Here is an 18,133-nt window from a genome sequence, read left to right as displayed (position 1 = left end):
TTAATTTTCGATTATATTTTCATGTTTTTCTGCGCGTTTTTGATGGGCAGATAAATTTTCTACTTTCATTGTGTTTGTATGCGCGTGTGATTGTGATTGAAAGCTTTTCGGGGAGCGCGCAAAGGTTTTGATTTTGATTTCGACAAGGGCCGCACAATCGGCATCACCATCGACACCCATTCGACATCGTCTTGCATGTCGAGTTGGGTTCTTTTGAAGGCGGTCGCTCTTGGAACACTTTACGTCCGTCCAGCGATGACAGATGATGCGCGTTGAGTGGTGCTTCTTCTTATTCTTCAGACTGCTGGAGTGAAGTGAGAGTCCCAGTCGTGCCCTTCGTAATTTGTGGTGTGGTGCTTTTGTCTGCCTCACAACAAAAAGAAAACACCATCAAATTTTATGAAATTTATTTTTTAACTTTTAACTTTGTTGAATTATGAAAAAAAATTCTAGTTTTAGTTTACTGTGTAAACAGTTTTTAAAAAGTGTTTCAAGTTCCTTCTTGTAGACTCGTAGACATTTAATAACATAAAGTGATATAACTTAACCGTTACGCTTTGCGCTAGAAAAGAAGACGTCGAGCATCCGACAGGTGCGCGACACGCGAACAATGTGCACAATACTCACCAGAAAGTTAAAATAAACACACGTTTTGATTATTTTTATTAGACTTTCGGTTTTCTCAAGGCGCGTGAAGTGACTCTAATAGAAAAAGAGTTGAGTTGAAATGTGATGTTTTTATTTCAGGGTCGCATGCCCTTCGTGCGCACGATGAGCGTGGAGCAGCGATGGCAAGACCTGGCCAACATGCTCAGCCTGCCCAACCCCGCCGAGAGCGGTTCGATGCACCAACACCATCCTTTCTCTCATCATCATCACCACCACCACCTCCATAACTTCAGTCATCCACATGGACACCATCATGGTATGGGCGCATATGGTACTGACCGTAGTGTCTTGTTGCATAATGCCACTCTTAACCCTCCGATGGGTGATCTTAACGCAACCTCCGCATCTGCACCTTATTCTACCATCGGCGGAACTAATATGGGTAATGCAGTCGCTACGTCCATGAATCTTACTAATAGTAGTGAACCGATGGCTGATACTGTCGCTGGGTCAATTTATAAAGTTGAACCCACCGCGCATGACATGTACTATAACAGTTCCGGAGAGTTTAACCAAACTGATGGGTTCATTGCATCGTTTCTTAACGACGAAGATCTATTGATGGATATGGCTTTGAACGAGGGCATGTATACTATGAGGATGTTGGATGGAGCGAATGGTACTGCTGGCAATCTTTCCATGGGGGCACCAGGAAGTGTTGGGGGTGGTACTGCTGCAGCTGGCAATAATGTGAACGCACCTGGGGCTACATCTGTTCCTGGTGGGACCACGCATATGAGCAGGATGGACTCTGAACGAATGGATACTTCCAGTGACAGTGCTGTTAGCTCCATGGGTTCTGAAAGGGTGCCGTCTCTTAGTGATGGGGAGTGGTGTGATGGTGGTTCTGATTCTGGACATACCGCAGGCGATCATTATTCCGACTATCGGTCTGATTATCATTCGTAAGTTTTGTGTTTTATTTCGCAATGGATTTATCGATTTATTAAATTGTTTATTTGGCGTGGCAACAGTAAATACAGGCCATATGACTACAGCTACTCCGGAAGGCAGCATTCTTTGGCTTCTGGTGCTTCTGCAGCTTCCAGTCCGGCTGAGGCCAGTCGTTTGCCACCTGTAGCGCAGAAAAAACATCAAATGTTTGGAAAACGCTGTTTCCAGGTATGTCATTTAAAAAAAATAAATATAGAATAGTCGGTAGCTTACAATAAAAAATTTTAAAGGATCATCAAGGTACTGCAAGTTCAGTCCTTCCTCATCCCCCTGTACCGATCAAGTACGAGTATGTTGAGTGTGGTAATGCTACTTCTGTTTACACACCGCCGACGCCCATTGCTGACACGTCTGCTAAAGCGGGCGATGCCAAATACTCCTGTTCGCTGGAGTTTAGTCGCCAGCACTATCTACCGCGCAATCACCTTGAACACGTGCAGCACAACCACACGTATCACCTTCCCGCGGAGAATACGGGTGCAATGCAGCGTCCGGTGAGTCGGGATAAGGCAAAAGCGCGACGCGCCGAAGAGGAGCATTTGTCGCGTGATCAAAAACGCGCGCGTGCCCTCAACGTACCTATTACAGTCGATGATATTATCAATCTTCCCATGGACGAGTTTAACGAACGTCTCTCCAAATACGACCTCAGCGAAGCACAGCTTAGTCTCATTCGGGACATCCGCCGACGCGGCAAGAACAAGGTGGCGGCACAGAACTGCAGGAAGAGGAAACTTGATCAAATTTTGACTCTTGCCGATGAGGTCAAGGATATGCGCGATAGGAAGTACAGACTTGTCACGGATCACGATTTTTTGACAGGGGAATCACAGAGGATTAAAGATAAATATCAACAACTGTATCGACATGTTTTCCAGGTTAGTAAATAGTTAAAAATGCTTGGAAAAATATTAAAAAAAAATCTATTTTTGTTTGTTTAGAATTTGAGAGATCCTGATGGCAATCATTATTCCCCGTACCAATACAGTCTGCAAACGTCCGCGGACGGATCAATTCTGATCGTGCCACGTGCGAACAATGGAGTCAACAATCCGGACTGCAAGGAGCGGCAGCATCCGGGTCACAAGGATTGAATTCTCGGCGGAAGGTTCTAGGCAACTTCATTTTACGCACCTACGAGATACACTCAATCTCCTCGATAAATTTTGAACTTTTCAACTTTGCGCCACGTGCTCGCGATTAGTTACAACGTTATGTTTACAACGAATGGTTTTTAAGTTGGTTATTTTATTTTCCTGGGGAATCCAGACGCATGCAGAATTTGCTCTTTTATTTTGTTCTTTTCGTTTTGAATTTCGATGGTTGAGTTGAGTTTTTGCGTTTTCTGACGACTACAAACTCTTAGCGGCAGTGGATGGCAGAAAGTGGTTGGCCGCGCACGCAACAAAGTATATTTTTATAAATTCACGATTTCAGGTGATCGATTTGCCTTTAAGATTAACGATTAATATTTATATACGATACTGATATTGAATACACACATTGATGAGCGGAGGTTGGAATTGGAGTATAGATGGATGTATAAAAATGCATCTCGTCCGCGGATAAGGAGTGGAATCCTTGCAGGCGATGAAGGTGGCGCGCCGAGGTGCTGCCGGTGGGGACGCAGTGGGAGCGGTGAGTGCGCGACCGAAGAGTCGAACTGAGACGTACTACACACACGATAGGCTAAATATTTTTTATATTTGGAATAGTTTTTGTACATTGTATATAGTAATTTCTTGTATGATAGGAAGGTCCACTAATGACTAACGTTAGGAATCGCGTAAATCTATTTACTTGTGCTAAGCATAGTGCGCATCGTGCGCATGTTACGGTCGATGGGCATACATATATGAAATATCGCATACTGTTGTCTTTTTGTGTATTACCATTTTGGAACTGGCGCATACTTTCGTACACGATGCATTCATTACCACGCCTGCTGTATACGACGATGAAGAGAGGGAGAGGACGGTTATATGGGTCGGGTGCCAACATAGATCTCTATGTAATGACATTGTTCTTCATAATTTAGCCATGTAAGATCACCAGTGCTAAATAAATTTGATGGTCACAATAGTGTTATTGTTGATAACTTTGAAACTGATATCAATCCCCAAAATGAAAATGTAATAATATATTAAGCATCAAGTGGCTAAACGTGAGTTAAACGTTGTTTAACAACGTTTAGTCACGTGATGCGTACGATGATTTTTCTACTTCCACTCTTATTTCCACATTGAAGATTTTGTGTTTTAACTTTTGTATTCTAAATCTTCGAAATTGGCTTACCTACACACTGCAGGGAAATGAAAGGTTCTAAATGCCGTGCTGCACGCCGGGCCATGTTGCGCCGCACCGACACGACCAGCAGCAGGGCATACTTTGACTTGTAAAGTACTTTAGTCACAGCTTTTGCTGTCCGTCCGTACCACTTGTTGTGTCTGAAACCCGTGAAAAAACTAGCGCTTTAAAGGTGGAAGTACAAAAAAATGTAAATGTTTCACCAGTTTAGACACGTTTATCGAGGTTTGTATGTAAACAAATTTTTTAGCGGGTCCAACGGATAGAATGCGCATCATTGCCGGTTCTAGGCATCAGCAGTTTTGCCGCAACTTCGTTGTAGTCGTTGTAGATCGGTCCACGCGTTTCATTGCATTGGTTGTCATTTTAAATCGGTAAGACATGGTGCCTCCAGAAAACAATCTACTTTTTTTTTAATTGTTTGTGTGGTGTTTCGAAAAGAATTAATTGCTTTAGTAAGTCGAAATAAGTTTGTCTTTGAATATGATATTGTTAAATTGTGTTCAACTACGTCCTGATACGAGATACTGATACTGATACTGATACGATCGTACAAACGCATACTATGATGCACCGTTGCTGCAATTTTTCCAAGCTGCATGCATTTACCTACTCTTAATTTGTTTATTTCATAATTCGGGAGCGTTTGAAAATACAAGGTTTTCCTTCTGCAATACAAATTTAGACATGAATAAGACGATGTTTAACTCCACGCTCTAGACTTTATAAGAGTACCCTAAAAATATGCCAACTTTCTCAATATTCCGCTTATTTCCTATGGTCATATTTTGGAGATTATAAGGATATTTAATACGTTTCCTATAACTCTTTAAAGTAGAAGAATTGTTATTTAAAATGACGTATAATTTAACATTCCTAACTTTCTAGAATACCCCTAAAATCAACTACGCACTATTGCAATATTTTTCGAATTTTTGATGTTTTGTGGTGGAACTTGGGTCAGAAATCTCAGAAATAATTTTTATCTTTTATACGTTTTCTTTTTATGTTTTGCAATGGAAATTACCCATTTTCTGTGACATCTTATCCGTTATTTTCAGAGTTGGAAATAAGGAATCAAATAAGGAAGCCACTGATTTGTATAATGCTATTACAACTTTTCCCTCTCTTTTGATATTATGAACATGTTTCTTCTTTATCGTTGAATGTCATATTTAAATATCTTTTCTTATTACTAATCATAGATTTCCAGAATGCATCGTATGAAGCATATTTTTTTCGATTTTATCGCATTGTACCTATATATTACTTTTCGTTGATTTGTGGAAGTTTGTTTCAGATATTTTAGTTTTCCTTTGCCTAGTTTAATTTGCCTCTAAAGAAGTAGTTATTAAGTGTTATCTTTCTTGAAACTTGCGTTTTTTTCTCTCTTAATGTAGGTAGATATTTTCTGTTTATAACACGCTGAATATTAGTTTTTCTGAATGCACTCTAAAGTTAAAGATATTTAGTGATATTTCTTCTAAAACTTTGTATTTTTTTAAATTTACTGTAATTTTGTTTTAGTCACATCCTATTAGTTTCCTTCAAGGTCCAGATGAAAATCTAGAAATAGTACAGTCATTTGGTGCTAAAAAACGTGGTTGCTTGGAAAATTGTGCGGAATTGTTGAAAATTGGTATTCATATATTTTCGATGTGCTCTTTACGAATTTACACTTTGCCACCTCGTATCTTGTTCGCTCGCGCCATCATCTTGGAAAAATGGTGTCTAAGAACAGTTTTTTGACCATATCTCCTTTCCGACTCATTTTACGATAAACATATCTATATAATAAATTAAACTAGAGAAAATTTCCTATAATTTATGTAAGTATCTTTTTCTTGTAAAATTAGTAGTTTTAGCGTACGGGCGCCGCAAAGTCTACTTCAACATTCGTTTTTGTCAAAAACTCATTTCCAGGTCATCATGACTGCTATTTTTGCTTGCTATGATATGAGGGTGCTCCTGCTTCTCCTTGCTTGTTTGAAAGTTTCGCCGGCCGAGTTTACTTTTGTTTTATTATTTCTTCATTGAGTCATTATTACATATTTATCGTTCTGAATAGTCGTGTTTTTTGCAGTTTTGAAGCCATGGCTGATCACGTAAATTGTTTTATTTGTAAAACTCCATTGCAAGATAGTGAAGTGATTGAAGTGAAAGAAAAAGGATTGGAGACCTTTTGTAAGTCAAGCGTTAAAAGAAAGGATAATAAGGGTAAACTTTTAGAGGGATTGAGATCGGTAGTTTTTCACGAGATATGTCGGAAACGATATAATAATGAGAAATTAATCATTGCGTATAAAAAAGGAAGTGTTGTCACGACTTCTCAACCTCAACTGCGATCCACGTGCCCAACATTCTCATTTAAAAATCATTGTTTTTTGTGCGCTGCTGAAATAACAGCAGAATTTATAGCGAAAAAAACGGATACGTTTGAGTGATCGAAATATTGTATATAGCGTACATAAATTATCGATGAAAAACACTATTTCAGAACGTCCTAGAGCACGTAATGATGATTGGGGTAGAGCGATTGTTGAATGTCTCAAGCGTGTTTATGATTTGGTCGCAGCCAATGCACAGTATCATTTGGTCGCAGCCAAATTCGTGCATGTTATCTGCGAAGATGTAGATCTTCTTATTCTTTTAACGGCGCTATCAATGTGTTCAAACATATATTTGCTAAAAGCAGAAAAAGGAAAAATTTTGCAACAGATCTATTCAACCAAAAGCATCATCGATCAAACAGCGGCAGATCACATATTATTCTTACACGCTTTTAGTGGCTGTGATACAACATCTGCACTCTTTCATCGAGGAAAATTAAAATTTATTAATGTACTCCGCAAAAATCCAGATTTAAACGAAGTTATCCAGGTATTTAAAAACCCAAAGGCTATGTAAAATACCTATGTCTTTAAACATCTATAGATATGCCAGCTTCAAAAAATCAGCATACAAAAACAAATTTAATATTGCATCGCTACCACCAACAGAAGCCGCAGCCCGACAACATTCGTTCAGAACTTATCACCAAGTTCAGCAGTGGTATGGGAATGAACTAAATGCAGAACAATGGGGATGGAAAAAAAGCAAGAATGGGCTAATTCCGGTCACCACACTTGAGCCCCCAGCTCCCGAAACATTGTTAAAACTAATATCTTGCAAATGTAAAAAGGGATATCAGAAAGCTTGCGGCTGCAGAAAGGCTGGATTGAAGTGCTCCGTTATCTGTACAAATTGCAGTGGTACCTGTGATAATTCGTAAGTTTCATCACAAGATAGCGATGAAGAGGAAGAAACGATTACCGTTTTTGAGCACACGTACGATGAACTCGAGAACCAAAATTGCATTGAAAACGATAATCCCATCGCGGATAATATGGAAAAAATTCTTTCCTGTGATATTTCGATCGATCCTGAAGACAATTAACGCAGAACACTTGGTCTAACGCGAAGAGCGTATCGGAAGACAATCCATTAAATTTTGGAATAGTGCGTGTGGATTAGGCCTACTGGGGATACCACGATAAATGGAAGTGGAAATGAATTTTTGACAAAAACGAATGTTGAAGTAGACTTTGCGGCGCCTCTACGCTAAAACTACTAATTTTACAAGAAAAAGGTACTTACATAAAGTATAGGAAATTTTCTCTAGTTTAATTTATTATATAGATATGTTTATCGTAAAATGAGTCGGAAAGGAGATATGGTCAAAAAACTGTTCTTAGACACCATTTTTCCAAGATGATGGCACGAGCGAAGAAGATACAAGGTGGCAAAGTTTAAATTCGTAAAGAGCACATTGAAATCTATATGAATACCAATTTTCAACAATCCCGCACTATTTTTTAGGCAAAACTACCAAATGACTGGGCTAAACATGGACATGATAATTGTTTTGTTTCAGTATTCGCAAAACGTATCTCATAATGTGGGCATGTTCTTTATTATATTTGTTGTAGTGTTCTGTTAACTATTGAATTATTGTTGTAAGTATTTGCATATGCATAAGTTGTTTTATCAAAAAATGTTTACGGGACATTGTGGCTCTTATTATTTAAATATACCCCATTTATCATTTCAGATACAGGTAGGGACTTGAAAAATATTTCTATATAGTAAGACGTTTTTTCTATAGAGTTCACTTTCTCTCAGGAGAAGATCTCTAATCATAACAATTTGCTGAGACTCAGTGATAGCGTAGCCGCAGGAGCATGCTAATTCATGCATATACCACAAGACCACCAAGTGTATACGTACACTGACAAATGTTTTTCTTCTGGGTATTTATCGACTATTTTGAAAAGAGAAGCGTCTTAAACATACCGATCTTCAGAAACGCCTAAGGATTATACATGACTGAAAGTTAAATCTGAAAAAGGTTGAAAATGGGCAAGAATATAAATTCAAATTATGTTTTACAGATTTATTTTAAAATCAAATATATTGTACCTGAAAAGTTGCAAAATGTTGAATAGAAAATAACATAAAGTAGTGTTTTACTGACCAAATGAATTAAATGTAACGAATACAATCATGAAAGTAAATGTTCACAGCTGTCGGTTGAAAATGCAATTAGCGTTGCTCACTTCCACGAAGCTCACTTCAATACACTTGATTTCGCAAACATCTGAATTAGTTATTTCCACATTTGATGCGCGCACAAGAATAATACAAGCAATTCGCGTTTCCTCGCGATAAAAGAATTGTTGTGGTCAATTGAACACAATACGATTGTCGAATGAAAATTCCTAGCAACTGAAAACGTCGTGCGGAAGATCCGATTAAACAAGACAAATGATTGGTTTTGAGACTCAAAAAGTGGCGCACACGGACAGTCAAGGCGGTGACTAAAGTACTTTAGTCAGGGGCTTTAGCCACGGGGTAGCGCTTACGCCTGCGCATTTGCCAACGGAGCATCACGAGACCATATGAAATGTTCTGCATCGTCAGTCAAACATGTAAAAGCATGCGCTGCATGCACGACATTTAGAACTTTTCATTTCCCACTAGGGTGCGAGCGAATTTCAAAGATTTAAAAGACAAAAGCTCAATGTGGAAATAGGGTGGCAGTAGGAAAAACTGCGTAAGCATCATGTGGCTAATCGTTGTTAAACACTCCATTGATTAAATGCTCGCTACACTCGCTCTTATTCAACCTCATGAAAAATACTTTCGTTTAGCCACTTGATACTTAATATACAATTCTTCAACAAACGTAAATGTTGGATACGAATATTAACCGACAGGAAGACAAACATACACGTGCATCATACCGCGACATAAAACGGACTACGCAGAAAAATATACTATAAAATAACGACGTGAGCGTCATCTATGTGTGGAAGTACATGGTTTGTATATATTATTGAAATAACAAGCGAACAAATTTTAAATAAACTAGCGCCACCTATTTTCGAACAGACTGACTGCAAGATCTACGCAAAACTGTAATGTAGCTTTTTTTCTCTCTATTTTTTAACGTTGCTACTATAGTTTATGCCACAAAAAATATTTGACTTAAAACCACCTTAAAACACAAAGATGCCGTTTATATTGCTTGCCAACTTTATTTATTTTATTATTTTCGATCTGATGCTAGTGTTGTTAACCTATCAAATCGCCGCCTGCGGTAGAGCCCTAAATCCTAGGCACTGAAACAAAAATTAGTGCCTGGAAACACAAAAAATACAATTTTATGGCATCCGCGAATAAAATTACAAAACTAAGCCATGGAAATAATAAAGAATGTCAATGCTTACAAATTGTTGCAAGCATAGTTCTCCTACAACGTCCCATTCAGTGCCTAGACCCCTGAAACATATAACAAAAACCAATGTCCCAAAACATAAAATCGTTATTCATAAACAAAACTGATAAGCGCGCAGTGTAGAAAACGATAACAAGTCAATTATCAATATAAACATGTTAGATTTGATATTGTGCTTCAACCTATCGCTATGTAAAGTAGGTGCTAGTTCCCCTACCAGCCAACGCTGAATTTCGCCCAATTATCTCCAGCTGCTTCGCTGCTCATTAAATCATGATAAAAGCACCTGTCGATACCGGTGCGCTCCAGTATGGTTTCATCAGATTGTCGCCTATATTATTGAAATTAGATTTCATGTGATTTCAAAGTTGAGGAATTTTATCAAACATTACTTAATCAGTAATTACGTTTAGGGTTTTTCCTTATAATGTTGATCACACTCAGAAATATCGCAGTTTTACGCAATCTTTCACGACTCCATACATTTAAAAACACTATTTTTCTGCGGTCCAAAATGACCGAGCAAACTAGAAAGATGGTATTTAAATATCCGGAAGCCAGACGCGAAAAACTAGTGGAAGATTATCATGGAGTGCAGGTAATTTTTACCTTAACACCACATTTAATTGTGATTTTAAATCTCAGCTATTTAGATTCTAGAGCCCTATAGATGGCTGGAAGATCCAGATTCAGAAGAGACTAAGCAATTTGTCAATGCCCAGAATGAGATAACAGAGCCATTCATTAATAAGTATGAATTCAAGGAGAATATCCAGAAGCAGTTGACTAAACTCTGGGATTATCCAAAGTGTTCAGCTCCATATAGAGAAGGAGATTATTACTATCAATACAAAAATACTGGCCTTCAAAATCAGAGTATTATGTATCAATGGAATGCTGATAATCCAGAACCCAAAGTCTTCTTAGATCCAAATTTGTTGTCTGATGATGGCACAATTGCACTGACAGCAGCTAAGTTTTCAAATAATGGCAAAGTTTTTGCTTATGGGTTGAGTGCTAGTGGCTCGGATTGGACCGAGATCAAATTTCGTAGTGTGGATACAGGTAACCAAACTCCTAAAAAATTAAAAAAATATATTATAATAATATTAAATATTCAGGCAAAGATTATAAAGAGACTTTGAAAAAAGTCAAGTATAGCACATTCTCATGGATGCATGATAATGTGGGTTTCTTCTATGGAGCTTACCTTGATAAAGATGAGAAAGCTGATGGTTCTGAGACTAATGTGCATGAATTTCAAAGATTGTACTATCACAAGTTGGGTACAGACCAATCAGAAGATGTTATGGTTGTTGAATTTGATGATCCTGAACTTAGAATGTAATTTCCTCATAAACTTGTGCGATTTTTATCTTTACAAATTATATTTTAGCAATTCATGTGTGAGTTACTGCGGAAATTACCTGGTGATTACTGCCATTAAAGGATGCAATAATAATTTAGTATATTTGGCAAAGTTGGATGGCAATATTACTGAAAAATTCAATCTTATTCCAGTTGTCACTGAATTGGAAGCTGATTATGAAGTGGGTTCACTTTTTTTTACCTGAAACATTCAATATAATTCAAATTATTATTTTTAGTATATTACAAATAACGGTTCTAAATTTTTCTTCCACACCAACAAAGATGCGCCGAATAATCGTGTGGTTGTTATCGACTTCGAGCAACCAAGTAAAGAAAACTGGCAGACATTAATTTCTGAAGATCCCAATGATGTTCTGGTCTGGGCTAAACCAATCAATAATGATAAACTTGCCATCTGTTATCTTCGCGATGTTAAAGTACGTTTAATTTGATAATGAAACTTATAATTAATGATTTTTTTCAATATTAGCATGCATTATCCCTGCATAAATTGGAAGACGGTATGAAAATCATGGATTTTAATGTCGGTTTGGGAACGATCAGCGAATTCTCGGGAATGCGTGATCACAACGAGATGTTCTTCACTTTTATGTCTTTCCTTACCCCAAACGATATTTATAAAGTAGAATTTACAAATGGTGGTGAAAGTCAAGCAGAGCGTTTTTACGAAACCAATGTTGGCGATCTAGATCCCAGTCAATATGTGACCAAACAAGAGTTCTATACCAGTAAAGATGGCAGCAAAGTTCCGATATTCATCGTACACAAGAAGGATTTCGTCATGGACGGGTCGCGACCATGTCTATTGTACGGTTATGGCGGATTTGGTATCAAGATGACACCTTGGTTTTGCGATACAAGTCTGCTTTTCGCTAATCATTTCGATGGATGCTATGCTGTTGCAAATATTCGAGGCGGCGGGTAAGACTTAGATATATTGCGTATCATTTACAGTGCGTTGTTAAATAAGGGAATCGACAGACGCATTTACAGAACAAATCTCAAATGAATGGATTAAGTAATACTTTTGCACTATTTTCAAAGTTTGCTTACAACCACACCCAAGGTAAAAATGTTGCACTGAACATTTAAATAATGTACTAACATAGAAAAGTATTTGTAGATATAGTCTAGCATAATCTAGCATCAATAGTGCATTAATTAGGAATACAAAATTCACTTTTTTTTTTAAATTACTATTTTCGGTATTTAGGGAATACGGTGAAAAATGGCACGATGGTGGACGCTTTGCAAACAAACAGAATTGTTTTGATGATTTCCAGGCAGCGGCAAAGTATCTCGTTGATACAAAGTACACAAAAACCGATAAACTAGGGATTTGGGGTGCATCTAATGGCGGTTTATTAATTGGTGCTTGCATTAATCAAGCACCACATTTGTACTCTGCAGCTATCTGTGAAGTTGGGTAGGAAATTCCTCAACAATTTTTAGCTCAATCTAACCAAATGTGAATTTAGTGTACTAGATCTACTACGTTTCCACAAGTTTACAATCGGCCACTCTTGGAAATCGGAGTATGGATCATCGGAAACAAAGGATGGGTTTGAATATTTGTACAAATATTCACCATTGCATAACATCCGTGTGCCTGAAGGCGACACACAATATCCTGCTACGTTGATGCTTACTGCAGACCATGACGATCGAGTCGTACCATTGCATACGTTGAAATTTATCGCTGAATTACAGCACACAGTGGGGAAAAGTCCGAAACAAACGAATCCATTATTGGCGTGCGTAGAAACAAATACTGGGCATGGAAGTGGAAAACCTACAAATAAAATGGTACATTGTTTAATTTGATCGTGCAACTAGCGAAATATCTATCACATATTTTGTTCTAGATTGAAGAACTTACCAATATTCTTAGTTTTATTGCTCTGACGTTGAACTTGCAATATCGAAAGTAAAGTAAGTGATGATGCAATGGCGTCTGACTGGAAGTACATGGAGAAAAAGTAGATTGTTCTAGAGGGGGCTGGTATACATATTTTACTTTCGGTACATTCGGGGGATGTTAACGTACTTAAAAACACTTATTATTATAAACAATTTGGTTGAATTATGTAACATTATAAATACACAATTATCTTATCATACATAAAAACATAAATACTTCGTAAAGACTTCTAAATTACATGTAAAAAACTGTTGAAATAACCGAAAACTTTACCAAATCCCTCGCAAAAGGTTTGACAATAAACGTTTTTCAGGTAGCGATATAATTATATTTCATTACTATCTAAGTAGGCATGTCTCTACGCGTATAGAATTTGCAATTTAAACAAACATTTTGCGCGCCTGTAACCGCGAGCACGGATAATCTGTGGAGTTGCGTCAAGCGCTAAAATCCACTCCGCACGATCGACGCGTTCGCCTTATCTTACTGATGTTTATTGCATTAAAAAATTTCGGCGTTTTGCGTAGTCTCTCCCGAGCTAGGTAAGAATCGCAATGTCGCAAACTTTACATGTGTGTGCGTGTGCCATTGCTTTATGCATTCATAATCGGCAAATCATTCTAACCTTTAATCTCGTATGAATTTATTTTCTTGCATCTTTCGCCCTTACGAATAATTCTCGTCCACACATTTCTACTACTTATCGTGCATTCAAGTAGAAAAAGTACGCACCTGAAATATTCCAACACGCGGCGTAAAACCAGCGAGCAGACGACCAAAATGGTGTTCAATTATCCGGAGGCCCGACGCGAAGATCTAGTGGAAGATTATCATGGTGTTAAGGTAATTTTTTACATTAAACATGATTAATTAATCATTATTAATTTATATACCTCCAATACAGGTTGCTGATCCTTATAGGTGGATGGAAGATCCAGATTCAGAAGAGACTAAGCAGTTTGTCAATGCCCAGAATAAGATAACACAGCCATTCATCAATGAATATGAGTTCAAGGAGAATATCCAGAAGCAGGTGACCAAACTCTGGAATTATCCCAAGTGTTCAGCTCCATATAGAGAGGGGGATCAGTATTATCAGTACAGAAATACTGGCCTGCAGAATCAGAGTGTTATCTATCAATGGAATGTGGATAATCCAGAAGCCAAAGTCTTCTTGGATCCTAATCTGTTGTCATCTGATGGAACCATTGCACTTTCCGGGACAAAATTCTCCAAGAATGGCAAAGTTTTTGCCTATGGCTTGAGTGCTAGTGGCTCTGATTGGCTAGAGATCAAATTTCGTAATGTTGATACAGGTAACAACACAAAATTATCATAAATTTCACAACATAACTAATAATATATGATTTAGGTGAAGATTACAAGGAGGTTTTGAAGAAAGTCAAGTTCAGTTCCATGGCTTGGATGCATGACAATGTGGGCTTCTTCTATGGAGCTTACATTAACAAAGAAGGCAAAGCTGATGGTTCTGAGACTGATTCCAATGAGTTTCATAAGTTGTATTATCACAAGTTGGGTACAGACCAATCAGAAGATGTAATGGTTGTGGAATTTGAAGATCCTCAACTTAGAATGTAAGATTTCACTTTAAGTAACATAGTAATAGTGATAATATTCATGTGTTGATGTAAATTTTAGCAATTCGTGTGTCAGTTATTGTGGAAATTACTTGGTAGTGACTGCAATCAAAGGCTGCAAGAATAATTTGGTTTATTTCGCCAAGTTAGACGGCGGTATCACTGGAAAACTCCAACTTACTCCAGTTGTCACTGAATTGGAAGCTGATTATGAAGTGAGTCATTATTTTCTGTTGAAATTTTGTTTTTAAATTTTTTGTTTCAGTACATCACGAATAACGATACGAAGTTCTATTTCCACACCAACAAAGATGCGCAGAATAATCGTATCATTGTCATCGACTTCAATAAACCAGCCAAAGAAAACTGGCAGAATTTAATCCCTGAAGATCCCAAGGATGTTCTTGACTGGGGTAAACCAATCAATAATGATAAACTTGTCCTGTGTTATCTTCGCGATGTGAAAGTAAGTTTAATCTGATAACAATTCACATTATTCTCGATATCTCTCGATTATAGCATACATTGTCCCTGCATAAATTGGAATCCGGCGAGAAAATCATGGATTTCGATGTCGATCTGGGAACGATCAATGGAACATCAGGGAAACGTGATCATGACGAGATGTTTTATGGCTTTGGATCTTTCCTCACGCCGAACACTATTTATAAAGTCGAATTTTTAAAAGATGGTGAAATCAAACAGAGTGTGTTTCATCAAACTAAAGTTGGCGATCTGGATCCCAGTCAATACGTGAGCAAACAAGAGTTCTACATAAGTAAAGATGGCAGCAAAGTACCGATGTTTATCGTACACAAAAAGGATTTTGTCCGGGATGGATCGCGACCGTGCATGTTGTACGGTTATGGCGGCTTCAATATCAATATCACCCCATCATTTTCGGTTTCGAGATTGATTTTCGTCAATCATTTTGATGGCTGCTTTGTTGTAGCTAATATTCGTGGCGGCGGGTAATAACAAATCTCATTGTCTAGCTCATAAATGTAATTAAAATAATGTTCTTTGCTTCTGTTTAGAGAGTATGGTGATAAATGGCACAATGGTGGTCGTTTTGCAAACAAACAGAACTGTTTCGACGACTTCCAAGTGGCTGCACAGTATCTGGTCGAACAAAAATACACGAATTCTGATAAGCTGGCGATCCTGGGCGGTTCTAATGGCGGTTTACTAGTAGCCGCCTGTATTAATCAAGCACCAAATTTATTCTCGACTGCTATCTGCCAAGTTGGGTACGAAATAAACTATTATTTACCAATTCATTATAACCAATCGAATTTTTATGTTTAGTGTATTGGATATGTTGCGTTTCCACAAGTTTACGATCGGCTATGCTTGGAAATCCGACTATGGTTCATCAGAAACAAAAGAAGGCTTTGATTATTTGTATAAATATTCACCGCTGCACAACATTCGTGTACCAGAAGGCGACACACAATATCCATCTACATTACTACTCACTGCCGATCATGATGATCGCGTCGTACCTCTGCATTCTATGAAATTCATCGCTGAATTACAGCACACAGTCGGGAAAAGCCCGAAACAAACGAAACCGTTGATGGTGCGCGTCGAAACGAAAGCTGGACACGGCGCTGGTAAACCAACAGCCAAATTGGTAAAAACACATCCATTTTATAATTAATTTACGTAAATATTAACTAATATTCCATTCCAGATTGAAGAAATCACCGACACGCTGTGTTTTATTGCTAAAACATCGAATTTGCAATACAAAGAATAAGAATGGCCATGTAACGCGAGAAACAATTGAAAATTGAACTCTTTCCGAACAATTGTTTATAAATTTACATTGGTTTGTAAACAATTGTTGTAAAAACATGTTTGCTCAGGAACTTTAAACGTTTGAATAAGCCATATTATCTATAAGCGGGTTACTATGCTAAAACTAACTAATAAAGTGAAATTTGAACAAATTTATTAGAAAATATCATTTATAAGTAACAGTCAATATATTGATCCAAAGATCAAAAGAAAACAACAAGCTCTAACCTTTTACGTATCCGGTTTCTCCGAGAGTAGATTCTGCCAAGACGGTGAAATCATGAATCTTTCCTTAATTGCACCTAGGTTTATCATGGAGGCACTGTGTTCAGGCGTATCTGGTTCTGGCATCACCATTAACTCCTAAATACACAAAAACACACAATGAAAATTAATAGCAAGTTTGATTTGGATGTTTTTTTAATACTTCTTGGAATGGTGCTGCTTCTGCTGAATCAAAATCATATGTCATGTCACCAATGATGATTTGCATCTTTCCAGAGCGACGTTTGACAATTTTACCGATTTTCCCTTCCAACATTTGATCCAGCGTGTAATCGATAACTTTACCATCATCGTCGAAGCCTCGTCCGGGCATTGCGTCCGGTAATTTCACTATTGAGTATGTTACATTCGAATCACTGAATAATTTTGGCGTGTAAAACGAACATTGACTCAAATCTTCCGAGATATTATCAACATTCATGTTTTCTTCTGTTGATTCCACTTTGATTTTTGTTTCTGTGCCTATTTGCGGCTGGGGCGCAAACGTTTTGAAGAAGTTTTGTTTATTTTTGTTCAGTGGTAATACTATAGGTTGATAATCATCATGATCAACTTCTTCATCAATTGTACCTTCAATCTCAAGAAGATCTGTGATTATTTTGGCTTCCTCATCCAAATCAATCTGGAAATATGGTTTATTGTGTTACATTTCTTATAACATGATGCAGTTACTTACATTCCATGCAGCTCCAGTGTCAATTTTAGGCTTTTCCATGCCTGCTGCAGCTTCACCTCCACCATCTCTTGCATCAGACCCTCTAGAAGCATGAGATGATTCCCTTTTGTTTCACTGGTACCTTCTGAAAAGATACCTGTAGATTGGACGAAGCGTGATGAATCAGATTCGCGTTTTTTGAAGTCTTTTGGTTGTCTTTTGTTGTTTTTTCTAGAGCCATCTGAAGCTACATTTCTAAACAAATAAAAATTTGATTTTTATATATAGAAAATGCCCAAAAATGTGTATACATACGGTACAGCTTTGCCTTTGTTTCGCACTGCGTGTAAATTAGGCGTGAATACTTTTCTGGGTTTTGATGAACCAATTCCAGAGAGGTGCAAATCTCTTGGTTTACCCAAAGAAGTCAGTCTTGAGGTTGTTTGTTTTGAGGTGAGATCGCTTTTCGGCTGCTTCTCCGCCATCGTAATAAATTATATCGCACGAGTACTTTAGAATTGTTACTAGGGCGGTTTTGTAAATACTTTTGAGTGTTATTTGCAGTTGCTAAAATTTTGTTTGCAAAAGCATCTTGTTTGCACGTGTTGAATATAAAGCCGATGTGTTGTTTAAGTTGCCTACTTTACAGTTTAGAAATACAGTATGACATAAACTATAGTATCAAATTGATACAACGCGTAATACTTAAATTATAAATTACTTTAAACTAATATATACTATTTTTAGTGATAATAATCTAATATTATAAAATA

At 37.5% G+C, this 18,133-nt stretch overlaps 4 protein-coding genes and 1 long non-coding RNA gene across 10 annotated transcripts in view; 3 read left to right on the top strand and 2 right to left on the bottom strand.

The window, feature by feature from the left end:
• Positions 1-3,705, top strand: part of cnc (NFE2 like bZIP transcription factor cap-n-collar) — a 28,199-nt gene extending 24,494 nt beyond the window's left edge. For all 4 annotated transcript variants that reach the window (XM_065310394.1, XM_065310393.1, XM_065310396.1 and 1 more), the window contains exons 6-9: positions 748-1,574; positions 1,644-1,791; positions 1,854-2,501; positions 2,565-3,705. In XM_065310394.1, coding sequence (XP_065166466.1) covers positions 748-1,574; positions 1,644-1,791; positions 1,854-2,501; positions 2,565-2,717 — 1,776 coding nt within the window. In that variant the 3' untranslated portion in view covers positions 2,718-3,705. The remainder of the gene's footprint in view (positions 1-747; positions 1,575-1,643; positions 1,792-1,853; positions 2,502-2,564) is intronic.
• Positions 3,706-9,486: 5,781 nt separating this feature from the next.
• On the bottom strand, positions 9,487-11,047 carry LOC135797633 (uncharacterized). Its single transcript, XR_010549595.1, has 2 exons — positions 10,917-11,047; positions 9,487-10,783 (listed from the first exon to the last, which is right to left on the bottom strand). It is a non-coding gene; the product is annotated as an uncharacterized lncRNA (long non-coding RNA).
• Positions 10,134-13,237, top strand: LOC135797629 (prolyl endopeptidase-like). Its single transcript, XM_065310100.1, has 9 exons — positions 10,134-10,304; positions 10,360-10,771; positions 10,828-11,050; positions 11,103-11,256; positions 11,314-11,514; positions 11,568-12,019; positions 12,312-12,524; positions 12,577-12,904; positions 12,964-13,237. Exons 1-9 carry the CDS (start codon positions 10,134-10,136, stop codon positions 13,027-13,029), a joined length of 2,220 nt encoding a protein of 739 aa, XP_065166172.1. The 3' UTR covers positions 13,030-13,237.
• A 163-nt stretch (positions 13,238-13,400) lies between these two features.
• On the top strand, positions 13,401-16,572 carry LOC135797627 (prolyl endopeptidase-like). Of its 3 annotated transcripts, none has more exons than XM_065310098.1 (10): positions 13,401-13,561; positions 13,739-13,862; positions 13,924-14,335; positions 14,392-14,614; positions 14,679-14,832; positions 14,883-15,083; positions 15,137-15,588; positions 15,655-15,867; positions 15,926-16,253; positions 16,314-16,572. In XM_065310098.1, the coding sequence occupies exons 1-10, from the start codon at positions 13,509-13,511 to the stop codon at positions 16,377-16,379; spliced, it is 2,226 nt and encodes a 741-aa protein (XP_065166170.1). In that variant the 5' UTR covers positions 13,401-13,508; the 3' UTR covers positions 16,380-16,572. The 3 variants fall into 3 exon arrangements, with proteins under 3 accessions (XP_065166170.1, XP_065166169.1, XP_065166171.1); XM_065310097.1 differs by having other exon boundaries at positions 13,407-13,561; positions 13,736-13,862; XM_065310099.1 differs by lacking the exon at positions 13,401-13,561 and having other exon boundaries at positions 13,661-13,862.
• Positions 16,558-18,124, bottom strand: Polr3D (RNA polymerase III subunit C53). The gene is given in 5 exon segments (XM_065310103.1): positions 16,558-16,783; positions 16,848-17,327; positions 17,382-17,491; positions 17,494-17,615; positions 17,676-18,124. Coding segments are annotated over 5 exon segments (1,014 nt in total). The 5' UTR covers positions 17,846-18,124; the 3' UTR covers positions 16,558-16,651.
• Between the last annotated feature and the right edge of the window lie 9 nt (positions 18,125-18,133).

The sequence above is a fragment of the Atheta coriaria genome, unplaced genomic scaffold (assembly GCF_025399875.1).
Source record: "Atheta coriaria isolate IRGN ID8LTWV9N9 unplaced genomic scaffold, Caltech_Dcor_3.1 hic_scaffold_8_pilon, whole genome shotgun sequence".
Lineage (NCBI taxonomy): Eukaryota > Metazoa > Arthropoda > Insecta > Coleoptera > Staphylinidae > Dalotia > Dalotia coriaria.
Note: the sequence above shows the minus strand (reverse complement) of the source record. Positions and strands in the feature narration are given on the sequence as shown.

Excerpts from the sequence above, each read along its gene's own strand:
- LOC135797629 (XM_065310100.1), top strand. The coding sequence starts at position 10,134 with ATGTTGATCACACTCAGAAATATCGCAGTTTTACGCAATCTTTCACGA. Across the intron at positions 10,305-10,359 it reads AAGATTATCATGGAGTGCAG|ATTCTAGAGCCCTATAGATG; the intron begins GTAATTTTTACC and ends TCAGCTATTTAG. Across the intron at positions 12,905-12,963 it reads GAAAACCTACAAATAAAATG|ATTGAAGAACTTACCAATAT; the intron begins GTACATTGTTTA and ends ATTTTGTTCTAG.
- LOC135797627 (XM_065310097.1), top strand. The coding sequence starts at position 13,509 with ATGTTTATTGCATTAAAAAATTTCGGCGTTTTGCGTAGTCTCTCCCGA. Across the intron at positions 13,562-13,735 it reads CGTAGTCTCTCCCGAGCTAG|TAGAAAAAGTACGCACCTGA; the intron begins GTAAGAATCGCA and ends CGTGCATTCAAG. Across the intron at positions 16,254-16,313 it reads GTAAACCAACAGCCAAATTG|ATTGAAGAAATCACCGACAC; the intron begins GTAAAAACACAT and ends ATTCCATTCCAG.